This window comes from Ipomoea nil, unplaced genomic scaffold (assembly GCF_001879475.1).
Source record: "Ipomoea nil cultivar Tokyo-kokei standard unplaced genomic scaffold, Asagao_1.1 scaffold0804, whole genome shotgun sequence".
Lineage (NCBI taxonomy): Eukaryota > Viridiplantae > Streptophyta > Magnoliopsida > Solanales > Convolvulaceae > Ipomoea > Ipomoea nil.
The window spans coordinates 2,309,567-2,334,170 of record NW_017617232.1 but is presented as its reverse complement, the minus strand read 5'-3'; the positions used below and the strand labels follow the sequence as shown (position 1 = coordinate 2,334,170).

The following is a 24,604-nucleotide window of genomic DNA, read 5'->3' as shown; positions in this document are numbered from 1 at the left end:
TAGCGCTTTGGCTCATTATTTAAGACATTAACTAAAGGCCACACTCCCTCACTATCCAAAACGCAAGGAGCCCGCAGTCTGCAGTTGTGCACCCAATGGCCGAGCGCGTCCTTCTCACGTCAGCAATGGCAACTGCTTCCATGGCCTCTCTCACCGCCGCCACTTCTCGCCTCCTCCCGTCCTCTATCGCAGTCGCCACTCCAACCACCGCTTCTTTATCGCTAAAATGCTTCCGATCCTCACTTTTTCTCTCTACGGTCTCCCTCTCTCAGGTATCTTAAACTCTTTTTATTTATTTTTATGTTTTTATAACCTTAACGTATGATGTAAATCTACTTTCTGATATCGAATCTGGACTTCTTTCCAGAAGAGAGCGGCGGTTCCTCTGTTGAGCCGAAGCTTTAGCTCAGTGGTGTCGCCGAAATGCTTCGCTTCGAATCCCGATCAACTGAGGAGTGCGAAAGAAGACATCAAAGAGCTACTTAAGACTACATTTTGCCATCCTATTTTGGTAAAAATCCTTGAATATGTCTGTTATTTATCTCCCTAATAATTTAGTGATCCTAACTATTATATTGAGTGTTTATATATTTATTGTTACCGATTTATTTCTGCTGTGCCGGCTATGGTAAAAATCTTTGAATAGTTAATAGTAATCTAGCTAATAATGTGGAAGTCTTGTTGTAATGATGATACACACACAAATTGTGATCGACTTATTTCTACGGTGGCTGCTATTGAAATTTGAAAGTATTGCATCATTATTTTTATCTTTTATTTATTGTTAGTTAAAAGCCAAATTGTTTTGAAGTTTATCTACTGCGGTAGCTATTGAAAATATTGCACATTAACTTCTATATAATGATCAAACACACACCTAATGTTTGCACATCCCTTCTAGACTAGTTATATGCCCAGAAACAAACAAAATCTCTTAATGCAAATTCTAGAATCCTGCTTCAGTGAGTGTTTGAACTGCTTTCTTATTTGAGAAAATAAAAAGCATTTTGCCTTGGTTTTTAATTTGAAATTTGTGCTCAATAAGTTCCTGATTTCATACTTGTGCATGGAATCAAGTGTTTGAAGAATTGCATCAAATTTTTATATAGTCTACCTTGCTCACAATAATATTTACACAATAGATTAGATAGCTAGAGCATACTATTTTATAATAATCCTTTGAAGACATTAGATATCCCTGGAGTAAGCAATGTTGTAGAAGGCGCTAGGCGCCTATATATATATATTGGATCGCGTTCAGGTGAGAACGGTGTGCCCAGGAGAGAACTCAGAACGCATGACATCCGTTCATGTGTTCAGATCTAACGGATGAGAAACACTGATTTTTTTTAAAAAATGCGGTGGCATTTTCGTAAATACTTGAATATCGAAGTGCAAGTAAAATGTATTACAAGTGCAAGTAAAATGTATTATAAGTGCAAGTAGCAGTTTCATATAGTGCACATAAGTCCAAGTAAAATGTATTACAACTGCAAGTAAAATGTATTACAGGTGCAAGTAATATGTACATTGAGCATCAATACTAGTTGCACCTAACGTTATAACTAGTTGCACGAATGTTAACAAGGTAAATTACTTGCACTTTTTACTTGCAAAGGTGCACCAGCTACTTGCACTTTTTACTTGCAAAGGTGCACTAGCTACTTGCACTTTTTACTTGCAAAGGTGCACCAGCTACTTGCACTTATAACATATTTATTTGCACCAAAGTTTGAGTTATTTGTGAAAATGCCATTGCGTGGTTTTTTTAAAATTACATCTAAGTCGTTGATCTGGACACGTGGACGACTGTGAGTGGTTCTTATTTCTCTCCTGGGCGACCGTTCTCCCTTGAGCGCGCCCCTATATATAGGGTTTAGGACTAAATGAAGTAGTGGTTACATGATTGTTTGCTGCTATAGGACTCCCTGAGATTCCTGTTAATTACACTTATTTTGGGAAGTAGTTAGATGAATTAGGATACCTTCCTTTTACTTGCTCTTTTGTGGTGTTGTCCCATTATTGTTTTTTAATTGAAAAAACTTTTTCTTTATTTATCTGAATTGTCAAAGAAAGATGAGTTTGTGCTTACACCTCCCAAAAGAATTTAGGGAAAGAAAATACTTATGCTACAATGACACCAATCAATCCCCCACTCAATACCACTTTGCGTCTCGCAAAGGTTCACTTCACCAAAAAAGAAGCGTGAACAGAAAATATGCCAATAATAAAAGGGGAACATGCATGCATACACACACAGACATACATACATACATGTGTATGCATGTGTGCATACTCAAACACTCATGAGCTGAGTTTGGTAAACAATGGAATGTAACTCTGCTGTGATGTGGAGCTAGATTATAGCACATTAATTGTCTTGTACTTCTCAATAAATACAGGTGCGCTTGGGTTGGCATGATGCTGGTACTTATAACAAAAATATTGAGGAATGGCCAATAAGAGGGGGAGCTAATGGAAGTTTAAGATTTGAGGTTGAACTGAAACATGGAGCAAATGCTGGTTAGTCTTGATTTCAGGATTTCTATTTTTGCTCAACTTATTATGTTGCCTTAACAAACTGTCACTTCAGGTCTGGTAAATGCACTTAAACTTCTACAGCCAATCAAGGACAAATATTCTGGTGTGACTTATGCAGATTTGTTTCAGTTGGCTAGTGCTACTGCTATTGAGGTGGTTTATCCATTTTGGTTCTAGTTTAGAAAATGTAAATGTATAATGTATTCACTTGGTTTTTTTTAAGAAGTATAGGAGGCTGGGGGCCCCAAAATTCCAATGAAATATGGAAGAGAGGATGTCTCTGCACCTGATCAATGCCCAGAAGAAGGGAGGCTTCCTGGTGAGATAATTTAAATTTTTTTCTTGTTTATTGTACAATACTCTGAGCTTTTACAGTGCAGAAGCAAGACTACCATGACATTGTTACACATAAATGTTAAATTCAAATGAATACGAATACAAAATTGTGAATTTTGTTCTGGTTATAAGCCAATGCAGCATAGTAAATAGAAACAAAACATTATGATTTCAGAGAATGGAGTAAATGGAGAGAGTCTTTATCACCAAGCTCTAGTCTCACTTTGGTGTAGGAGTTATATAAAACTTCAGACATCTTCATGCAAGTTTATAGAGTATCACTTTGAATGCCTGGGTAGTTGTGTAAAACTTCAGACACCTTCATGCAAGTTTCATGTCCATTGACACTCCGGGGTGTACTTTGCAACTGAATGAACTTTCCAGGGATATTTATGCATCAAGTCATCAAACATTTAATCTACATATATGTAGAAATAAAATATATGCATGCAAATAATGCAATCAGCATTATGCAATAATATCTAGTTTAGTTTGTTAAAGTATGCTTGTTCCAGTGTTTTTTTCATGTTTAATTTGACATTTATAGTTTGAAGACTATTTTGATGTCAATGCAATGGTTTTAAGAAGCTTCATTTCTCTATTTCAGTTAATTGTATGGCTGTAGGGTGAGTAGTTAGTGTTTGCATTCACATGCAATTCGTTATCTACATGTCTCCATTCTTTAGAAATTTCCTATTGCACTTTATTTTACATTCTAGATTGTCCATTATCTTTTTTTTTTTTTTTTTTTTTAATAAATCTAGTCTGAACCTTCTATTTCCAAAGCCTAACCTTCTTGTTTTCATGTAGCTATATGTATTTTTTTTTTTTTTTTTTTTGCAATTATAGTGCTTTTGCAACTTACTTATCTTCATTGCTTAGATGCTGGTCCTCCTTCCCCTGCTGGTCATTTACGTGATGTCTTCTACAGAATGGGACTGAATGATAAGGTGAGATTCATTATCACTGGTCAGATAGATATCATATTGGGTTAGGCTTGCAATTTGATGCATATGGTCCATTATGTTTCATACTGGTAAGTTTTATTGCTTTTCAGGAAATTGTTGCACTTTCTGGTGCACACACATTGGGACGTTCTAGGCCAGAGCGCAGTGGCTGGGGAAAGCCAGAAACAAAATACACTGTATGAATGTCTTAATTCTCTATGGCAATAATGTTTGATGATGATTGCCTGATCATTTTAGTAAAGACAGAAAAGAACCCATTATAGTAAAGTGCTAAATGCATCACCAAAATGTCTGCGGTGCACTTAGTATTTCTGTAGTCTAGTTTTATTGTTGCAGTCATGACATTCACTAACAAAATTATCACTGTCTAATATTCTGGTTTTTTTTTTTTTTTTTTTTTGTGTGTGTTTTTTTTGTGTTTTTTTTGTTTTTTTGTTTTTTTTTTTTTTGTTTTTGTTTTTGTTTTTTTTTATCATGATAGAAAGATGGGCCAGGTGCCCCTGGAGGTCAATCATGGACTGTGAAGTGGCTGAAGTTTGACAACTCTTACTTTAAGGTTCAGTAACAATCCATTTTACAAAGAAAAGAAGGATTAAAGATCTGATCTGTTGTTAAGACTTATTTTATAAATGTAGGATATAAAAGCAAAAAGGGATGAAGACCTCCTAGTTTTGCCCACAGATGCTGTTCTTTTTGAAGATCAATCCTTTAAGGTGAAATAGAGTAGATTGCAACTAGTCTGTGATTTATTTATTTTTTCTTATCCTACATGATGGAAATTATGTACTTTTTTTAACTTGTAATTAAAAATTTACAGGAATATGCTGAGAAATATGCTGAAGACCAAGATGCATTTTTTAAAGATTATGCAGAAGCCCATGCCAAACTCAGCAATCTTGGAGCAAAATTTGATCCTCCTGAGGTTTGTTTAGCTCATTTATTTTCTTTCTTATTTATTTATTTATTTATTTATTTTTAATTCCAATGTTAGAACTATTTTGATAGACAACAATTCTCACTGTTCAATCTATAATGAATGTTTTGACAAACTCATCCTAATCTAATAGTATAAATGAATTGCAGCATTTTGTTTTCTTCCTGATTTATAATTGGATGGTTCTGGAGTTTTTTTCCTCTATCTACTGCACACACCAACTCATAACCTTAGTTGAAAACCTTACTACATATTAGAAGCCTTTTTTAATTATTTGGGTTAGTTTCTTAATTAAATTGTGATTTTGGCCTATGTTTCAATTCCTTCATTTCTCACACCCCACTAGCCACTAGGATTGGTCAACGCCATGATTGGCCCTGGAACTGGTCCATCAATCCCTGAATGGTTTATCCAAAAGCTATTTGAATGGGTTTGTTTTTCAAAGCTGTTTTGACTTTTGAGTTACTTCCAAACGCTATTTGAAGTTGCTTATCAGAAAGTTGAAAGGCAAAACCCATTTGAACTGTTTTGAGCTTATTTCAAGGAGCTAATTTTAAACTGATCATCATAAAAGTGTTTATTTAAGCTGTTTATCCAACATTTCCAACCTTATGCGGAAGTTTGATTTCATTCCATTACTACAAATCTTATCAATTTTAGTATGGTAAATATTCTTACAAATATGGGATTTTCCTTGTCAGGGTTTTTCAATTGATAGTAATCCCACAGAAGCTCAACCAGAGAAATTTGTAGCAGCAAAATACTCAACTGGAAAGGTACTTTATATGAGTAGTTTCATAGACTCTCTTTTCAGCATAACATCCACTATTGCCTGTTATACCCTGGTTAACAAAATATATTAGCATTTAAATCATTTACCTTTTTTATGGTTGCTGCAGGATTAAAATACAAGTTATCTTTTCTTTTGATTACACAAGATGAAGCTATTACCAAATCTTTTGTACCCAAATCTAAAAACTCTGAAGTCTTTATGGGGGAGAGAAGTAAATTCAATAAATGTTCTGTATTTGAATTGAATTGCAGAGGGAGCTGTCAGATGCCATGAAGCAAAAGATTCGTGCAGAATATGAAGGTCTTGGGGGAAGCCCAGATAAGCCTCTTCCAACAAACTATTTTCTCAATATCATGATTGTAATTGGTGTTTTGGCACTTTTAACATCTTTGATTGGAAACTAATAATCCCAACATGCGACCTTTAAATACTGTATAGTGTCATTGTACACTAACCCTTCATATTTTACCAAGTAATTGGGTTTTGGAAAAGGTAAGTAACGTTTTGTGGAAAATATAAATGATTTTTGTTTATCTGGCATTGTGGCTTGATACTTAACCCTAATTATGCTTTTTCACTAACCCTTTATCTTTTACTTGGTAATTTTTCCCTGGAAAAATATTTACACAATGAGGGAAAAAAAATCTATTCTGAAATTTAGTAGCTGCCGAAGATCATGTATTCCTTAACCATATTATAGTAATATAGTCTCTTCAGTTAAGTGTTACCAAATTTGTATCATCGTCGGAAGAATATCATTACATTTTAGTGGGAAAAGCTACTCTAGCATTGGTAAATATGGAGTATTTTTAGTGAATAGTGACTCTTGAGTGTTTATTTTTACAATTTGGATGTATTGAAAATTGAACAGTTGTGGGAGACTGGTATTTTTCACTTAGCATGGTGATTCATGTGTAAATTCATGTTTTGCGTTTGTTTTCCTGTCGTGTGAATATAGGGTATTAACACGTGTTACATGATTCATTAAGCTTAACGGGTCAAGAATGCATACACAACAACACAAACACGAATTTATAATGGGTAAACATGACACAATAAACTAACGAGTGATACTTTGTTAACCTGTTAACCTTTTTTAATATTTATACCATTTATCTATTTATATGATGTTACAATAAAATTCATTATAAATCACATAAAGCATATAATGATATTAAATTAATATTAATAATTAATAATTATTATGGTTATTATTATTGTTGTTGTTAATATTATTTCAAATAAAAATATTTGAATAGTAATTGTGTCATTAATATATAAATATAGTGTAACATGATAGTGTAAATGTGTAGACACAATAATTGTAACATGTTAAAAGGGTTTATACCTTGTCTCAATGGGTTAATTTATTACAAAGTAGCATATATATATATATATATATATATATATATATATATATATATATATATATATATATATATATATATATATATTAACTGCATTAAATTAACTTAAGTCCAATCCAGAACATGAACAATAGAAGAGAAAGGGATCGAAAGACAGTCCATACAATCTGACTTATACAATGCCTCTCTACCTAACAGCTAACACGTAGGCAATTCTGTTCGCATATCGTTTGACAAACAAAAAGCAGAAATTAGAAAATACTGTAGCTAATTCTCTAACATCAGTAATTATTATATCAAACAATGACATCAAAGATTGACTTTGGATACCATTCAATATCTGGAGACGTTCCATTTCCACTTGAACACCATCAATGTTGAGAAAGCTTCCTGAACACCAAGTGCTTCAGCTTCCCCGGTTAAAACTACCATAGCTAACATGTTGAGCATATTTTAATAGTTCCTTAATGAAAGAACTGAAATGCCATTTTGTTGATAACTTGGAAACAAAAAAGTGGTAACCCTTATATTAAGATTGAATTTACTATTATTATTATTATTCTATAATAATAATATAAAAATTAAAAGTGACATTTTTGTTTGGTGACGTTTAGTTGAAAACTTTTGCACTCTACTATTAAATTTAATCTCTATTATCATATTTATTTATATTCTATTGTTGTCTTATTATTGGATTTAAATCTTGTATAGTAATTTTTTTTTTTGATGTACTTAGAATTTTCATCGTCATACACAGTTACTAATTCTCTCGTTGAACTTTAGACACCTCTTTTGGATGAGACAGCTGGCCTGAAGATCTTGTATAGTAATGATAATACTCATTGCTTTCGTCAGTATAAACACCACAAAAAAACTACTTTGAGTAATTTTTTGAATTTTAGCATTTTGGAATAATAAACTATTACAAAAAGTCGATTAATCAAATATTCTTATTGATTGTTTAACTAAGTCAAATAGTAACAGTGGTTAAACAAATCAAAATTGATAAGCTAAGTATATTACCAAATATGTATTTACCTTATTTGATGAGGGTGTTGTCGTAATTTTAGGTGGGGGAGTATCCTCCGCTCATAGAATCCTATTGCCTGCTACATTGCGGAGTATATATAGAGACTGCTAGAGAGAAATGGAAGGAAAAGATATTTTTCAGATTGCATAAACAGCTTGCGCATATTCAGCAATGGTGACGACGATTAGTGCTAGGGTTTGGAAATGCCGCAGCTTAATAATGGCGGCGGTGATCGCTTTTGCTTTGTTCGGATCCATATCTTGTACAACTAGCAGCAGTAATGAGAGTTCATCTTCGGAGAAGGAGTATGTTGTCACTCTGGAGCGCTCAAATTTCTCCGATTTCATCTCCAAACACAAGTTCATCGTAGTCGAGTTCTACGCACCTTGGTATTTCCCTTCACTTTTTGCAACACTGTTTTGGTTTGATTTGATCTAAATTCTGAATTCTGAATATGAACTGTTCAAATGTGCATTTTCCATTTCTCCATTAAATGAAATGCAGAAAACAAATCACGGACCTTTCCCTCATTGAACTAGCTCTTGAGAGATTGCTAGAAATGGATACATTTTTTTTAATCTGTTGGACATGTTTTATTTCTTTGGAATTCTTTTGTGTATTTTTGTCCCAGTTTATGTTGAATTAGCTCTGCGGTTGTAATTTGGATGGTTGATGTGGTTCACCACACGTACAATACGTCAATACCTATGTTTATTATTTTTTTTTCTTATTTTGGAATTGTATATACGTAGTGCTTCCTTTTCTGATAAAATGCTTGTCAATTGCTACATAGAATGTCCACCTGGGATTATTTATTTATTTATTTATTTATTTTTTGGGTGAATTTGTTAATTCCTGTTTTTTTTTTTTTTTTTTTTTTTTTTTTTTTGAATATTAAACAGGTGTGGCCATTGCAAGAAACTTGCTCCAGAGGTAAAGCCACTCCTACATATCCTATATCTTCTACACATATTGTCTGAGTAACATGAAAATTTTATATTACTCCCCAGTATGAGAAAGCAGCAAAGATTTTGAATGAAAATGACCCACCTGTCATCTTGGCCAAAGTTGACGCAAATGAGGAGAAAAACAAGCCTCTTGCTAAAGAATATGAGATCAAAGGTTTCCCTACAATTAAGATCTTTAGATATGGTGGAAGCGTTGTTCAGGAATACAAAGGACCCCGCGAGGCTGATGGCATTGTTACTTATTTGAAGAAACAAAGTGGCCCTGCATCTGTTGAAATAAAATCAGCTGATGATGCTGCGGCTCTAATTGATGGTAAAAAAGTTGTTATTGTGAGTATTTTATTCCCTCCCTCTCTTTTACAAAGGCCTCTTTTTTCTTTTTTTTTTTTTTGGTGCTATATAGCATGTTTTTGTTTAGTACTGTTTGTATAATCCTTGAAGAATTTGTAGGGTAATGAACAAGGTTTAACTATCCTGTAGGTTGGGGTATTTCCAGAGTTCTCTGGAGAACAATTTGAGAATTTCACAACACTTGCTGAGAGATTGCGATCTGACTATGAGTTTGGTCACACCCACAATGCTGAATACCTTCCCCATGGTGACACATCTGTAACTGGCCCTGTTATCAGGCTATTCAAGCCGTTTGATGAGCTTTTTGTAGACTTTAAGGTAGCATACGTGGTTTTGACTATATTTAATTATATTGGATACATTACCTTAATGTTTAATCTAGATATGTGTGTTTGTTTCAGGTGTTTGATGTAGATGGCCTAGTGAAGCTCATTGAAGAATCAAGTATTCCCACTGTAACTCTCTTTAACAAAGACCCAACCAACCATCCATTTGTTATCAAGTTCTTCAACAGTCCCAATTCCAAGGTTCATGTGCTCTCCATACTTGCATTTCAAACTGGTACCTTTTATGTGTCAACTTTTGAGCTATAACAAACAATTTATCGCATTTACTAGTGTGTGGTTTAACTGTGTTATTAACAAGAGTTTCATATGTGAAATTTTTCTTTGAAGAATGTGCCAATTTCACTATAAAAGACAGGCTGGTCCAGGATCATCTCATTTCTTATATCCTTTCCATTCTCCTTTTGCATAGCTTCCTGATAAATCTTACTTCATTTTTTTTGCTCATTGGAGATTGCACCTGTTATCTTTGTGTGTGTGTGTGTGTGTGTGTGTGTGTGTGTTCTCTTTATTCTAAATTGTTTGAAGAATGCGTGTTTTGTTCACTTCCCTACCTCTTCTTTTACATCTGGCATTAGTTTATTTATAAGATTACTGAATTGGCAGGCTATGCTGTTCCTAAACTTTAGTAGTGAGCTAATTGACACTTTCAAATCAAAATATCATGAGGTAGCAGAGCAGTACAAAGGAAAAGGAATTAGTTTTTTAATAGGTGATGTAGAAGCAAGTCAAGGTGCCTTCCAGGTTAGTATACCAAATTTTGCTTCTAAAATTCACTCATTTAACTTCCTTGACTGATATAATGTCTTGTGTTTCAATGAACAGTTCTTTGGGCTTAAAGATGACCAGGTGCCACTAGTTGTCATACAGACCAATGATGGACGGAAATATCTCAAGCCAAATTTGGAGCCTGACCACATTGCGCCCTGGGTAAAGCAGTTCGAGGTAATGATATCAGTTTTTTCCTGTTTCTTTTAAACTAATGGTTTTCCCAAGGACCCCCAACATTTGCAAATCGTTATTTTATTTTATTAGAAGCATAATGAGGATTTTTTTTTTTTTAAACTTTTGATCACTATTTTCCATCTTTTTTTCCCATTGAAAGGCATTGTTTTTCTCTCTAAACAAATATCCTATTTTGCCTTCTTATATCAAATTCATTCGAATAAGGCCTCAAAAGGTGTTATTTAAAGTTGAACAGGAAGCAATGCACAGTTTGTTAATCATTTTGCAGGATGGTAGTTTACAACCTTACAGGAAGTCGGAACCAGTCCCTGTGGTTAACAATGAACCTGTTAAGGTGGTTGTTGCTGACAGCCTCCAAGATATGGTATTCAACTCCCGGAAGAATGGTCTGTCTAATTTACTTTCATTTTCATCTTTCAACCATTAGTGAATTACATATCTGGAGTGGTTGTCTCTTTAAATAAACATAAAACAAATGAAATTCGAAATTAAAGGTGTGAATTGGATCTATTGCTTGGCTTTGTTTAATATATATGGTTTTAAAAATGAAAAGAAATTTTGATTTAAGAAGTGTTGCGGTGATAGTCATTATATGGTGTGATAAACTGTGGATGTATCAGCATTGTAATAGTTAGTTGAAACTTGTAAATTTATTTGTTATTATTTCCATTCATCTCTTAGGTTGGTATGTATCCAAATACTTTAGATGTGATCTTATCATGCTATCCTGTTCGAAAACTTTCTGGTATCATGTGTATGATAGCTGTAAGGTGATTGGATATCTTTTTATTTATTTATTTTTTAAAATAAATATTTTCTTTCCTATTTTTTCACACATTTCATGTTCTATTGGCGGACTTGTATTTTGACTAACGTATCAACATTTTGAAAAATTTTCAGTTTTATTAGAGTTTTATGCACCCTGGTGTGGGCACTGCAAGAAGTTGGCTCCAATTTTGGATGAAATTGCTGTTTCATTTGAAAATGATTCTGATGTTACCATTGCTAAGATAGTGAGTCCCTCCTGAAATTTATTTGTTTTGGATTCAGTAATGAGTACCTATTTCTTTTTTATTTCGTCTAGTCACTCATGTCTGACTATTATGCCACTTATTAACTTAAGTAGTTTGATGCTATACTAGGGTTAGCCTGTTAGGTATATGATAACTAAATTATTTATTTCAATTTCCTTTGGCTAAAGTGTTTTACTTTTTGCCAAAAACAGTAATTGATTTCTTTTTCTTTTTATTCTGCTCTTTCTTTATGTTGTTATTTTATGCTTCCTTTTATAGTTTTATGAAGCGCAGCTCTGACTACAGTTGGACTTCTCAACATAAATAGCCCCCTCTTTCCTCTGGAGACTATAAACTTGTTTAGAATTTCTGAATGCATACCAATGTTTCCTTTAGATTAATAGATTCTAAGAATTCAGATCTGTTAATATTCTTCTGCTTTGTAGGATGCTACTGCAAATGATATACCGCGTGAAACTTTCGATGTCAAGGGTTACCCAACTCTTTATTTCATCTCAGCTAGTGGAAAAGTGCTGCGGTATGAAGGTGATAGGACTAAGGATAGCTTCATTAGTTTTATTCAGAAGAATCGGGATAAATATACTGAACAATCTTCTGTCAAGGAGGAGTTATAATGAAGGTAACCACGTTCGATCTGTTGCTATTATTTATTATCAATAACGGTTAGACATATATTTATAGGGAGCTTCTCCAATACCTGTTGCTTTAATGCCTTGTTGCCAAAAAATAGGAAATAAGGGGGGCATTTTTGACCAAATCATGCAAAAGCTGTAATTACAATGCAATTTCCCCTTTTCTTTTCAACTGTTGTGCATTGAATTACTCTAATTTGCTACTTGTTGGCAGGATGTAGAGGTTGATCTTAAAGGCTATTAGCTTTGTGGGAGGCTGACCATGACACGATGAAATGAGTTTCAGTTAATCTGTCATCTACTGTTGTTATGCTTGCCCTCTGCTCAACCTTAGGATGCATGGAAACCCCAAAAACTTTAATTAAGCTGGAAATTTGCTTTTCATAACAGTTTTAGTGATTGAATAGAAGAGTTAAAATATAAGCCTATTTATGAGATGATAGTTATATTTCAAGTGTTATCCTTCCTGGCCTTCTGTCTGTTCCACCACTATATTGTATGCATGCTTTGGTGTAAATTATATCATGGACTAGGGTCTACTTATGTGCATTGTAGACTTTAGTTCAGATTATGAGCATACAATTAACATATTATAAACTTTAGTCCAGATCCAAGTTTCCCCCCTACATGAGTGGCTCAACTTGGTCTTCTGGTGCCTCAAGAGTGATACAACTGAACAAAAACAACATTTATCATACATCCTTAGTACAATTGTTTGAGAGAGGCCATCGAGGTGAGCCAAAGAGGTTGGCTCACCCTCAAGCATTGAAATCTTAATCATTATACCACTGACTATGGTTCACCTTGTAAGGTGAACTATTAACATAAGATTCATTTTTAGTATATTGAAAGTTTATCTTAAAACATTGAATATCCATATTTAATTTAAAAGTTTATTTTCAGTAAGGTTCATTATTTGGTATATTATCTAAAACTAAAATATTAATACATTAAAAATGATGAACCTTTAGTATACTAAATGGGCCATTTATTTGTGGTCCACATTCTAATTTGCCTTGGAATCTACTTAAGATTTAATGGCCATACTTGTGTAAGACCGTCTCACGGGTTTTTATTCGTAAGTCGGGTCAGGTCAAATTAACATGCAAATGTCATACTTATATGCTCAAATGTAATACTAATCAGAAATAAAATTTTGGTTACTTATAAGGGAAAATGTAACACTTTTGCATTTTTTTATGTAAATAATGTAACACTTTTGCATTTTTGATGTAAAAATATTATATTTTTCATCAAAAGTATTACATTTTTCATAATAAGTAATGTTGGCAAGTGTCTCTTACTAATACTTTTTGTAATACTTTTAAATCAAAATATAAAAGTATTGCATTTTCCCTTAAAAGTATTACATTACCCCTAAGTAACAAAAATTTTATTTTTGATCAGTATTACATTTGAACATATAAGTATAACATTTGTATGTATAAGTATTATATTATCATCTTGACCCAACTCATCTTACGGTGGGACAGTCTCAGACAAATTTTTACCAAGATTTAAATATGCCTAAATCTATTCAGAGTTGAAGTCTGTTAAAAGTGGGAATTGAATGAGACAAAGGAAAAGGGGAATGGGATCTTGGATCTCAAGGCCACACATTAAACCAAAGTTCAAAATATCTTATCAATTTCTCTCTCTAACAGATTGTCATTCATTGTCCAAAGTATCCTAGATCAAGATTTATGAGAAAATCTCAATTAAATTTTTGTGATACACATATATACGTATCGATCGATAAGTGTTATTTTTTGTATATATATACAAATATAGTTAAATTAAATACTATAAATATTCCAATTGTTTATTTAATTTATTTTAACATTGGACACCTAAATTAGACAACTATTTTTGTGAGGTGCACAAATAATTGCTAGTAATCTCATAAATATAGGAATACAAGCATAAATTATTGTTACCAATCTCAATTCTCTCGGTCTTATTAGGTTTTTAGAGACCACATATTACAACAAAGAAAAAATTTAAATATTTCAAACATGAAAATCAAAATAGAAAACACAATATAATAAGCGAGAGAATTGAACATAATTGGAATTAACTCTTATATATTAAAATGATCTAATTTCTTGACGATCAAAGAAGACGCCAGAAGGTCCATCTTCAGGCTGTAGAGCCACCCTCACAACACTCTGAGCTCCTTCTTCCGCCGTAATCTGACCGCTGTTATAGGTTAGGTCTGTCTTAACATAGCCAGGGTTGACGCAGTTGACCTGCAAAGAAGGATATTTGTGTGCTATGGTTCTTGCATAAGCATTCATGGTTGCTTTGGAAACAGTGTAGGCCGACGGGATTGGAAACCTTCCAATATGTTGTAAGCGACCATTTTTGTAGTCTTCCAAGTACTTATTCACCACTTCATCAAGCTTTTCTGGTGGGCTTTCAACATTGTTTAATATTCCTTTGGCCCACTCATCATGTATTTTCTAAAATATAAAACAAATATCCCAAGTTAATTGGTCAACAACTAAAATAGATGTTCCCCTGAAAAGTTTAAAGAGTCAATACCCTATCATCGGATTCAATTCTCTGACATTTTCTAACAGGGTGTTTGGTTGGAGAGGGGGAATTACGTGGGAAAGAAATTGCAATTTCATGGGAGATGAATTACTGGGAATAAAGTAGGAATTTAAATTCCAGTGTTTGGTTTATAGGAATAGAATTACTGGGAATTTCAATTCCAATGTTTGGTATACATGGGAATTGAAAGGGAATAAGTAGTATAAAGTCAAAAATGTGCACTGTTGTTGTAAGGAATTAATTTTATGTTAAAAAGGAATAGATAATTTTTACTCATCACTATCTTTTTTTTCATCCTAAAATCCCAGGAATTAAAATCTCAGGGAGGGGACATGAGATTTTAATTCCATGAAAATGGGTGAATTGCAATTCCTTTCAACCAAACAAGGGAATTTTGTGACATTTGAAATTAGGTGGAGAGACACATATGTGTCATTTGAGCACAAAGTAATGTGATTTGTGACAATTCTTTTTATGTTATAGGTAAAAATTTAAGTGTTGAGTTAATAGCACTTTTAGTCCAAGTATATTGTTATTTGTGGACCATGATCCATTATAAGGTCAACTAGTGACATAAATGTTTATTTTTAGCATACTGAATGTTTATTTTTAGTATACAATAGGTTCAATTTTTGACAGTTTATTTTTAATATATTATAAGTTCGTTTTTGGTATATTACCAAACAAATGAATCTTCAGCACATTAAAAATGAACATTCAATATACTACAAAATAAATATTTTTTAGTGATTTAATTAACTTACAATGTGGACCATGGTCCATAATATAATTTTCCCGTATCGACTTTCTACTATAATGTTCAGGAGGGTTGTTCCATAAAAATAAGGGTATATTTAATAATTGAATTTAGTATATATACAAATATAAAATAAAAAAATATTATTATTATTTTTTTTCCGAAATATAATATATAAAATATACCATAGAGAAAAAAATACAATTCAAAGTTTTATTTAAAAACTGATGCTTTTGTACATATTTAGATACAAAATCATTCACTAAATATTTGATGTCAACTCCTTCCAAAATTTTGTTATTGTTCAAGGTCCACTTCCACCTTGCATGGTGGACCATAATTCTATAGGTACACAAAAATTTAGATACATAAATATGATACTGTAGATATGTAAAAATAACACACCACTGAAAATTATTAAAATTTTCGACCACCTGAAAGTGATCTTAAATTAAGTCAAAAGTCTTGTTCTGACCACTTTTGGTATCTGAAAAAACCTTTGTCGCTATTTTCGACCACTTTTTAGTTTCAACTTGATTTAAGATCACTTTCAGGTGGTCATAAATTTCATAATTTACTGTAGTGACACTAACTACAATGTATTTATGTACTTACAAAAGTAACACTTTATGTACTTATAGTAGTAATTTATATATACCCATATTAGTGAATTTATATACTTACAATTGTGAATTTATGTATTTACAAGAGTGACTTTATTAAACTAAATTTATGTAAGTAAAGTAATGACTGACTTTATTTACTTGTAGATTTATTTTAAAAAAAATTTGAAAAAATAAATAAATAAAAGTGTCAGTTAAAATATCTCAATTAGAGCTTCTAAATGATTTAATTTTATGTACTAATTTTATTTGTACAAACAAAAAAATTTAAAGTAAAATTTTTAGATCAGGATCCATTTTGCAAGATAGATCATTGTCCACAATATACCTACTAGTACATGAGTAGGATCGACCTCGATAATGCCATTTTTTTTTTTTTTGTGGTCTACTGTAATTATTATTATTATTATTATTATTATTATTATTATTTTTTTTTAATTGGTTATAGCCTATAGGGTTCGAGATTGACTTAATTTCATTTTCAATTAATAAAAATGTGTCACATTTTGTTAATAAGTCATGAAATATTTTAAAAATATTATGGTCGAACGACATAAATGTGACTCTCTCAAATGGGAGGTCACATGTTCGAACTTTAGTGGAGACATTGCTCTTTGTGTTTTAGTAGATTGAGAAAATACGTATAGACAAATACTATATTGTGAGTTTGTAACAGATTCAATAGTATTCAAAAAAATTCACGAATTATAAAAATAAATAAATAAATACCTCCAATGTCGCATCACCAGAGCTGACATTTATTATTCTTGGAGATTTAGACAATTGGAGAAGGGGAAGAAATGCCTCACTCATTCTCTTTGATCCATAGTAATTTATTTGAATGCATTCAGCAGTCAACTCATAACTGTGGTAAAGTGCACTAGACCAATGGGCTCCCTTCATCCATGCATAATCACATTATAATCTTGTAACTTAAAGTATATAATATGCTAACTGAAAGTAAATTTCAGATTATCTAAAATTTTTGGAGAAAGTGATACCGATGAATATTACACAAATTAATTAACAAATCATTCTCAAGAATCTCTTACATTTTCAAAAATTAACATGCTATTCGTCTCCAATTAACATATATGTATATGCATTTAACTGTTTATGTATTTGTAGTTATTATGTTATGTGTCTGTAATTACCATGTGATGTGTCTTTAATTTATTTACAGGTACATAAATTGTTAACTGCAGACACATAATTTTTGGACCAGAATTTACAATACAATATGAATATAATCCTACTTTATGGTATAACAATTGAAGAAATAGGATGTTGGCTTAGCAGTATTAGCTTACAGAATCCACTAGATAGATGACTAGAAACGTAGCATACCTGTAAAGATTTTAGAACGTTTTCATCCATACCTAATCCAATAACTCCAGCATTATTCACCTAAAACAACATAGACCAAGTTCAATTGAAAATATTTCACAATTTTAAAGGTGTCATGTAGAATAGAGTGTATGAAAAAAAAAAAATGATAAAGGCCAGGTAAGTTAAGTATCGGCAAACTATACTATAGATTATAGTTCATCTTACATTGTTAGACACATAATTTATTAACTGAAGACATATAATATAGAGTTAATTTCACCCGAGGTCCCTTGTCTTTGGTGACAGTTTTTAACTTAGTCTTAGACTATCGGTTTTTGTCATTTAACGTCCCTACATATTTTTTGGACACTTTTAGTCATTATCATGACTTTCTCTATTTTTAGTAAGGGCATTTTTGTCTTTTTATATTTTTCTTTTGTTATTTGTCTGGTTTAATTGGTTTAGGACTTTACTAAAAACCAGCTGAAAAATATTATTACTAAAAATCAAAGGTTACTTGGCCTAAAATTATGAAGAGACAAAAATGCCCTTACTAAAAATAGAAAAAGTGATGAGAATGATTAAAAGTGTCTAAAAATAATAGTCTAGAGATTTTAAATGGCAAAAATGATAATTGAGACTAAATTTGAAATTGCCACCAATGACAATGGACCTTGGCAGGAATTAACTCTATAATATACTCTGTATTATTAATTGCGAACACATAATTTTTGAACGAAGCTAAGATTCAAAATGCAAAATGAACCCTAGTACATAGTATAAGAGGTGGTTAATTATATTATACGCAAATTAAACATGCATACACAAATTAAGACTAGTAGATGGACGTACTGACCAAAATATCAAGTCTTCCAAAATTGGTTTTGACGAAATGAAAAAGGGAAAAGACAGTTTCGGGATCGGTAACATCGAGGTGGTGAAAGAGCACATCACCATTGGAGAAGCCAAAAGTAGCTCTCAGTTTCTCCACAGCTTCACTTCCCTTCTGCTTGTTTCTGGCAGTTAAAACCACCGTAACTCCATCACAACCTAACTGCCTGCAAATTTCAAACCCTATCCCTTTGTTTCCTCCTGTCACAACTGCATACCTGCATCCATGCAATGCCCCCACGTATATATATACATATATTCATCTATCACCTTAAATAAACTATATATATATATATATATATATATATATATATATATATATATATATATATATATATATATATATATATAGACTAGTGATCAAATGAGTTCATCCTGTTATATGAATTTGTGTGAACAGATTTGAATCATATTCGAGTGCACAGTTGCACAGTTGCGAAATAACAGGCCGGTCAAATCTAAGCCATTGATCTCAAGTATTCAATGGTCCAAATCTCTTCGAACTCATATAATAGGGTGGACTCACGAGAACACTGGCCTATATATATATATATATATATATATATATATATATAGACTAGTGATCAAATGAGTTCATCCTGTTATATGAATTTGTGTGAACAGATTTGAATCATATTCGCGAACTGTGCAAATGAAGTGCACAGTTGCACAGTTACGAAATAGCAGGCCGATCAAATCTAAGCCATTGATCTCAAGTATTCAATGGTCCAAATCTGTTCGAACTCATATAATAGGGTGGACTCTCGGGAACACTGGCATATATATATATATATATATATATATATATATATATATATATATGTGTGTGTGTGTGTGTGGGGTTGAGTTCTGGTGCGGATAAGCTCTCATGAGAATGTGTCGACACACTGTTAAGCTAGTATCCAGTGACAATTAGGTGGTGCCAGGTATGCATCACCAAACATTCCTAAAATACATCGTAAAGCATTTTCAAATGCACTAAGATTGAAAATGAATGAGAATTAAGTAGTGCATAATGTATTTCAAAATGCTTTACTAATACTAGCTTGATAGTGCATCCACACGCTCGCACGGGGCAAGTTGTATGCACTTGATCCCACTCATTAGGTATGTAAAAATGCACCACAATAAAATACATTAGTGTAGCACAAAATGCACCACACCGCACTATACTTAATGGTGCATTTTGCCATTTTCAAATACTTTGTGGTACATTTATGCATATTTAATGGTAAATGACTGTACCACTACACAAAAAAACATTTTTCGCACGAGAACTTGACCCTATATATATATAATAAACTACTGTGCATCATCTTAATTTGCCTGCCTTTTTGATGCGTCAGTAGCGTTGTTTGCCCCTGCCATTGAAGAGAATGCAGAATGCCTCACTCAGCGTAAACTACTACTACTACTATATATATAGGCGATTCTTCTGTAAATAAATGCAGCATATTATAGAAGGTATATACTAAGATAATTACAACGTACAAATTGGGTAGGAAAATTTAGTGCACTGAATATATTTTTAAGATCTAATGTACGTACTAACAAACAAGCCGTACTTCATTTGGGCTGGATGGTTTATAAGTTAAGATTTAATGTGATGCAGGTAAGTTTGATTATATACGTGGTTGGAATAATTAATTAATATATTCTTGGCGGTTGTGCCGAAGATTAATTGAGACTTGAGAGTATTGTGCATGAATGAGTTATTAGTGTATTACATTTGTTTCACGACACCGTACTATTGAATTATATTACTTAACGATGGCTTATATTACAAAACTAATTACAAATTACAAACACGCATAACACGTAATAATAAAAAATGTTATGTTATTTATCTGATCAAATTAGCCTGAAAGCTAAGCAACTTGCTAAAAATGCTATATATCTGCATAAATATATAGAGTTAAATGGTTTAATTGTACATACACTTTTTTATTTGATGACCTAATTATACAAACATGAATATATAGTTCAATGGCCCATTTGAGATTTTTTCTTATAATTAATTATTGGATCTTACTAGTTAAAATGATATGATGGGCAATCACCTTGTCGCCACTCTCATTTTTTAGAATGACTGTCACATCAGTGATGACCTAATGAGTAATGAGTATTATGTTAAATTTGGTTCAATTGCATAATTTTAGACAGTTTATGGATCAAATTGTAATATTTTTTTAATTGGATGACCTAATTATAATTTTGTGTGTAGTTCGGTGGCTAATTTATTTATTTTTCCATAATTATTCGATCTTGTTAAAATGATGTGTAATCACCTTGTCGCCACTCTCATAGTTTAGGATTAAATAGTCATAATTACAAACACATAACACGATAACTACAAACACATAAACTGTCAATTGTAAGTATAGAATATGTTAATTGCATACGCATAACATGTTAACCAATATCTTATATTTCTGCAGTTAACATATTTTGTATTTGCAGTTAACAATTTATGTATAAATAGTTATCATGTTATGTATCTGTAATTGTCATGTTATGTGCCTTCAATTTGTTTACAATTATAGAAATTGTTAGCTGCAGGTATAAAATGTGTTAAATGCACACACATAATTTTTGGACTAGGATTCACAATGCAATATGAGCCATAGTCCATGGTATAACAATGGTCTAATTATAGAAGGTACCTTTAAGTCGTACCATACTCAAATTAATCCATTTTTGCATCGGGTCGGACCAATTAATGTGTAATTAAAGTGCTTGCCATATTGATTTTTACATACAAAATGGGATTTTGAACTCTCGACCTCTCTTAAAGGACGAGAGTGCATGCGCAGTCATTCACACCAATCAAGCTGACAAAATTAATTATAAACATGCATAATACGTGATAAAAATGTCAATAAAAAATTTATCATTCTTCCAAAAGGCTGAACCCTAACCCTGAGATAAAAATTTATCATTATTGACTTTTATGTAATTTTAAGAGAAAATTTAAACTCATATTATGTCGTCCTCTCTCTCTCTATATATATATATATATATATATATATATATATATATATATATATATATATATATATATAAACATAATAAGTGTCAATACAAGTTATGTCCTTGATTTTTGTCCCTTTTTTTATATGCTAATAAATATATACATCTTGCTTTAATTGTTGTACATTTGATTTGTATTGGACAAAATTACCCTTACACCGTTATAACACCGTTAGTATTTAATATGTCTACCAATCTTACCATACACCTACATCTATCATATCTTTTTCCTATTTTTAGTTATCATTTTATTAAAATTATCATATAACAATTAATTTAATTATAAATTATATTTTAATTAAATATTTATATGAATATTAAATTTTAATTATAAATAATATGTATATATATTATTTGTGTATACATATCAATATATCATATATGTGGGTGTTAGCTTAGTATTATTTGTAAATTATTATAATATATATATATATATATATATATACTAGCATTTTGTACGCGCGATGCGCGAAAACTTATGCCCAATAATATATATAAGTTTTCGCGCATCGCGCGTACAAAATGCTAGTATATATATATATATATATACACACACACACACACACTAGTATTTCACCCGTGCGATGCACAGACCAAATATTTAAAATATTAAAATCATGTTATGTTATTAAAAATATTAATGTTATTAAATTTCATATATAAAAAAAAATATGAGATTTATTCTTTCATAAATTGTTGTAATTAAATTAAAAATTGATATTTAAGCTAGGTAATTATTAAAAAGTGTTAATGTCATATGTGGCCATTCGGGGTTATTTGTGATCATCCGAGTATAATAATTTTGCCACGTTTAGTTCTAAACTTTCAAATTGATAACCCGTGATCTTTCGACTTTCAAATTGTATTGTTATGTGATGCACGACATAAAATTTAAATAATGTTATTGTTGATGAGACTAAAAATACATAAAAATAATTTAAAATAATAAAATCAAGCAATTATTCTCAAAATTTAATGCAAAAAAATATTTCTTTCAAATAATTTAAATGTACTTACAATATAAATATATTTATGGAAATTGCACATACAAAAATATTAATATTTAGAGTAAAAGACATTTTTGGTCCTATAGTTATAGTGGCACGAACAATTTTGATCCTCCATAAAAAAATTTGCCATTTGATAGACAGACTTATTGTGACGAAGACATTTTTGATCCTCCATCCAAAATTCTGTTGAATGACTGTGTAAGTGAGGGGTAATTGCGTCATTTCAGCTATGCGTCATCGGGTTCCTTTAACCATCTCGCGCGTTTTCCAAGGTTGTTTGTCGCGTCACATCGTACACGAGCAATGCACCGACAGCTCCCCGGTAATACGCACTGGTGATTGCACGGTATCTGCAGCACATATAAGCAAAATCACCAATAGATCTCCCATCTCAACCGAATTAAAAATTTCCAGCCAGATGAGTTAAAACATTGAGAAGATTGATCTGGCCGGAAAATGAAGAACGCACCGTTCTTGTCCGGCGGTGTCCCAAATCTGGGCCTTGACGACCTTGTCTGCTACGTGGATGGTTCGAGTGGCGAACTCGACACCGATGGTGGACTTGGATTCCAGGCTGAATTCGTCGCGGGTGAACCTGGATAGAAGGTTGGATTTTTCGACGCCGGAGTCGCGGATCAGCACCACCTTGAACAAGTAGTCGTAATCGTCTTCCGCTCTGTAAGCCCCCATTCTTCTTTGCTCCTCTTCTTCTTCTACAGTTTTCAATTCTCTCTTCAACTCTCACTCTCCCTGTATTTATGTGTGTGTGGGTAATTGCGTTCCTATGAGGTGTGTCATAAATTCTGTTTAGACGTTCTCCTCCGTCCAGAATTCGTAAGACACGTAACTATTGATTGCTCCTTGAGCTCGAAGAAACTGAAGGTTGGGACGGAGGCTTGCACCGATGGTGTTCTTCAAACTGCTTGCCCGGAGGAGAACGTCAATGCCTAGGTTTTTGTCCAGGTACCATCGTTAATTACTGATATTGTTAATTGGTGCAGGGTCTTCTGATGGTACGCCGGAGGGTGTGGGTTGTTCCTGATGGCCTGCAAAAGTTTATCAACTTGGCTATGAGTTGCGTACGAGAATCTACAGCAGAGAGACCTTCAATGGGGGAAGTGGTAAGGGAGATAGGCTGAAATGACACAATTACCCCTCACTTACACGGTCATTTAACAGAATTACGGATGGAGGACTAAAAATGTCTGCGTCACAATAAGTCTGTCCATAAAATGGCAAATTTTATTATGAAGGATCAAAATTGTTCGTGCCACTATAAATCTAGGACCAAAAATGTCTTTTACTCTAATATTTATAATCAAAATAGATTACAACATACTGAAATTTTTAGTCCATGTGAACTACTAACTCATGTCTTGGCAAGGGCTGCCCGTTCTCAAACTGATTATTCTATTTGACTTTATTCAATTCCCTCTTGTATTGAACATTTAATTTAATGATGTTCTCGATTTGGTTTTCCAAAAAAAAAAAACAAAAACAAAAACTAACCATAGTTAAATATTGATTTCTTAAAAGAAAAAAGTCAAGCGTCAAAGTTTGTAAATTATTATAAATAAAAAACTTTAAAAAATTAGATGAAATAATTACATAAATTCTAAATTATATAAATATAAATAAAAAATAAAAATAATAATTGCATATTAGTGTAAATTTATGTAGTCAAATCCATCTCATTTATTAAACATAATAATCAACTATATTATTCAGCACATTTATTTAACTCTCAAAATCAAAGTCATGATTCATATTGTTAAAATTCAGCAAAAAAAAAAAAAAAAAAAAAAAAACCAAATACCTAACCCTAGACAGAACTCATTATATATATAAAAATATAAAATCTGTGAATCCCTAACCCTAATCACAACATACTATCGGTATATATTATAAAAATTGTCTTATTCAATACCATACAGAATTTGTAAAATATAAATTCAAATAATATATATGTACTTACAATATAAAAATATTTATGAAAATTGCACATACAAAATATTAATATTTATAATCTAAATAGATTCCAGCATCCTGAAATTTCAATTTAAATTTGAAATAACAACTTTAATTATATAGCTAACATATTGAAATAAAATTTTAATTAAAAGTAAGACTATGAAATTAATAAT

General features: G+C 32.0%; 4 protein-coding genes across 9 annotated transcripts in view; 2 read left to right on the top strand and 2 right to left on the bottom strand.

Moving 5' to 3' along the window:
• Nucleotides 1-6,105, top strand: LOC109177383 (probable L-ascorbate peroxidase 6, chloroplastic). 3 transcript variants are annotated; one of them, XM_019326742.1, is made up of 12 exons: nt 1-272; nt 368-511; nt 2,403-2,523; nt 2,594-2,694; nt 2,773-2,860; nt 3,760-3,827; nt 3,935-4,021; nt 4,327-4,401; nt 4,481-4,558; nt 4,663-4,767; nt 5,481-5,555; nt 5,824-6,105. In XM_019326742.1, exons 1-12 carry the CDS (start codon nt 96-98, stop codon nt 5,974-5,976), a joined length of 1,272 nt encoding a protein of 423 aa, XP_019182287.1. In that variant the 5' UTR covers nt 1-95; the 3' UTR covers nt 5,977-6,105. The 3 variants fall into 3 exon arrangements, with proteins under 3 accessions (XP_019182287.1, XP_019182289.1, XP_019182288.1); XM_019326744.1 differs by having other exon boundaries at nt 5,679-6,105; XM_019326743.1 differs by having other exon boundaries at nt 3-272; nt 371-511.
• Nucleotides 6,106-8,058: 1,953 nt separating this feature from the next.
• The window catches only part of LOC109177382 (protein disulfide-isomerase-like), a 29,922-nt gene continuing 13,376 nt past the window's right edge, over nt 8,059-24,604 (top strand). Inside the window, exons 1-11 of one of the 2 annotated variants that reach the window (XM_019326740.1) lie at nt 8,059-8,358; nt 8,872-8,902; nt 8,980-9,267; nt 9,418-9,606; nt 9,690-9,815; nt 10,239-10,376; nt 10,458-10,577; nt 10,867-10,984; nt 11,499-11,611; nt 12,058-12,251; nt 12,479-12,701. In XM_019326740.1, the coding sequence (XP_019182285.1) occupies nt 8,141-8,358; nt 8,872-8,902; nt 8,980-9,267; nt 9,418-9,606; nt 9,690-9,815; nt 10,239-10,376; nt 10,458-10,577; nt 10,867-10,984; nt 11,499-11,611; nt 12,058-12,246 (1,530 nt within the window). In that variant the 5' untranslated portion in view covers nt 8,059-8,140 and the 3' untranslated portion in view covers nt 12,247-12,251; nt 12,479-12,701. Of the gene's footprint in view, nt 8,359-8,871; nt 8,903-8,979; nt 9,268-9,417; nt 9,607-9,689; nt 9,816-10,238; nt 10,377-10,457; nt 10,578-10,866; nt 10,985-11,498; nt 11,612-12,057; nt 12,252-12,478; nt 12,702-24,604 lie in introns of those variants that run through there. The other variant, XM_019326741.1, reaches the window with a different exon arrangement.
• LOC109177386 ((+)-neomenthol dehydrogenase-like) lies at nt 14,180-19,820 on the bottom strand. Of its 3 annotated transcripts, none has more exons than XM_019326746.1 (5): nt 19,751-19,820; nt 18,386-18,638; nt 17,539-17,607; nt 16,930-17,097; nt 14,180-14,726 (listed from the first exon to the last, which is right to left on the bottom strand). In XM_019326746.1, the coding sequence occupies exons 1-5, from the start codon at nt 19,786-19,788 to the stop codon at nt 14,352-14,354; spliced, it is 903 nt and encodes a 300-aa protein (XP_019182291.1). In that variant the 5' UTR covers nt 19,789-19,820; the 3' UTR covers nt 14,180-14,351. The 3 variants fall into 3 exon arrangements, with proteins under 3 accessions (XP_019182291.1, XP_019182292.1, XP_019182294.1); XM_019326747.1 differs by having other exon boundaries at nt 17,548-17,607; XM_019326749.1 differs by lacking the exon at nt 16,930-17,097 and having other exon boundaries at nt 17,548-17,607.
• On the bottom strand, nt 22,708-23,227 carry LOC109177279 (ras-related protein RABA1f-like). Its single transcript, XM_019326589.1, has 2 exons — nt 22,930-23,227; nt 22,708-22,810 (listed from the first exon to the last, which is right to left on the bottom strand). Exons 1-2 carry the CDS (start codon nt 23,148-23,150, stop codon nt 22,708-22,710), a joined length of 324 nt encoding a protein of 107 aa, XP_019182134.1. The 5' UTR covers nt 23,151-23,227.

What these genes read in the sequence shown, in the direction of transcription:
- LOC109177386 (XM_019326746.1), bottom strand. Translation starts at nt 19,788, where the DNA reads ATGGCAGGGGCAAACAACGCTACTGACGCATCAAAAAG. An exon ending in GCTACTGACGCATCAAAAAG is followed by an intron (nt 18,639 to 19,750) that starts GCAGGCAAATTA and finishes GCATGGATGCAG; the next exon opens with GTATGCAGTTGTGACAGGAG. An exon ending in CTGGTGATGCGACATTGGAG is followed by an intron (nt 14,727 to 16,929) that starts GTATTTATTTAT and finishes TTTATATTTTAG; the next exon opens with AAAATACATGATGAGTGGGC.
- LOC109177279 (XM_019326589.1), bottom strand. Translation starts at nt 23,150, where the DNA reads ATGGGGGCTTACAGAGCGGAAGACGATTACGACTACTTGTTCAAGGTG. An exon ending in GACACCGCCGGACAAGAACG is followed by an intron (nt 22,811 to 22,929) that starts GTGCGTTCTTCA and finishes TATGTGCTGCAG; the next exon opens with ATACCGTGCAATCACCAGTG.
- LOC109177383 (XM_019326742.1), top strand. Translation starts at nt 96, where the DNA reads ATGGCCGAGCGCGTCCTTCTCACGTCAGCAATGGCAACTGCTTCCATG. An exon ending in CTACGGTCTCCCTCTCTCAG is followed by an intron (nt 273 to 367) that starts GTATCTTAAACT and finishes ACTTCTTTCCAG; the next exon opens with AAGAGAGCGGCGGTTCCTCT. An exon ending in AGCCAGAAACAAAATACACT is followed by an intron (nt 4,022 to 4,326) that starts GTATGAATGTCT and finishes TTATCATGATAG; the next exon opens with AAAGATGGGCCAGGTGCCCC.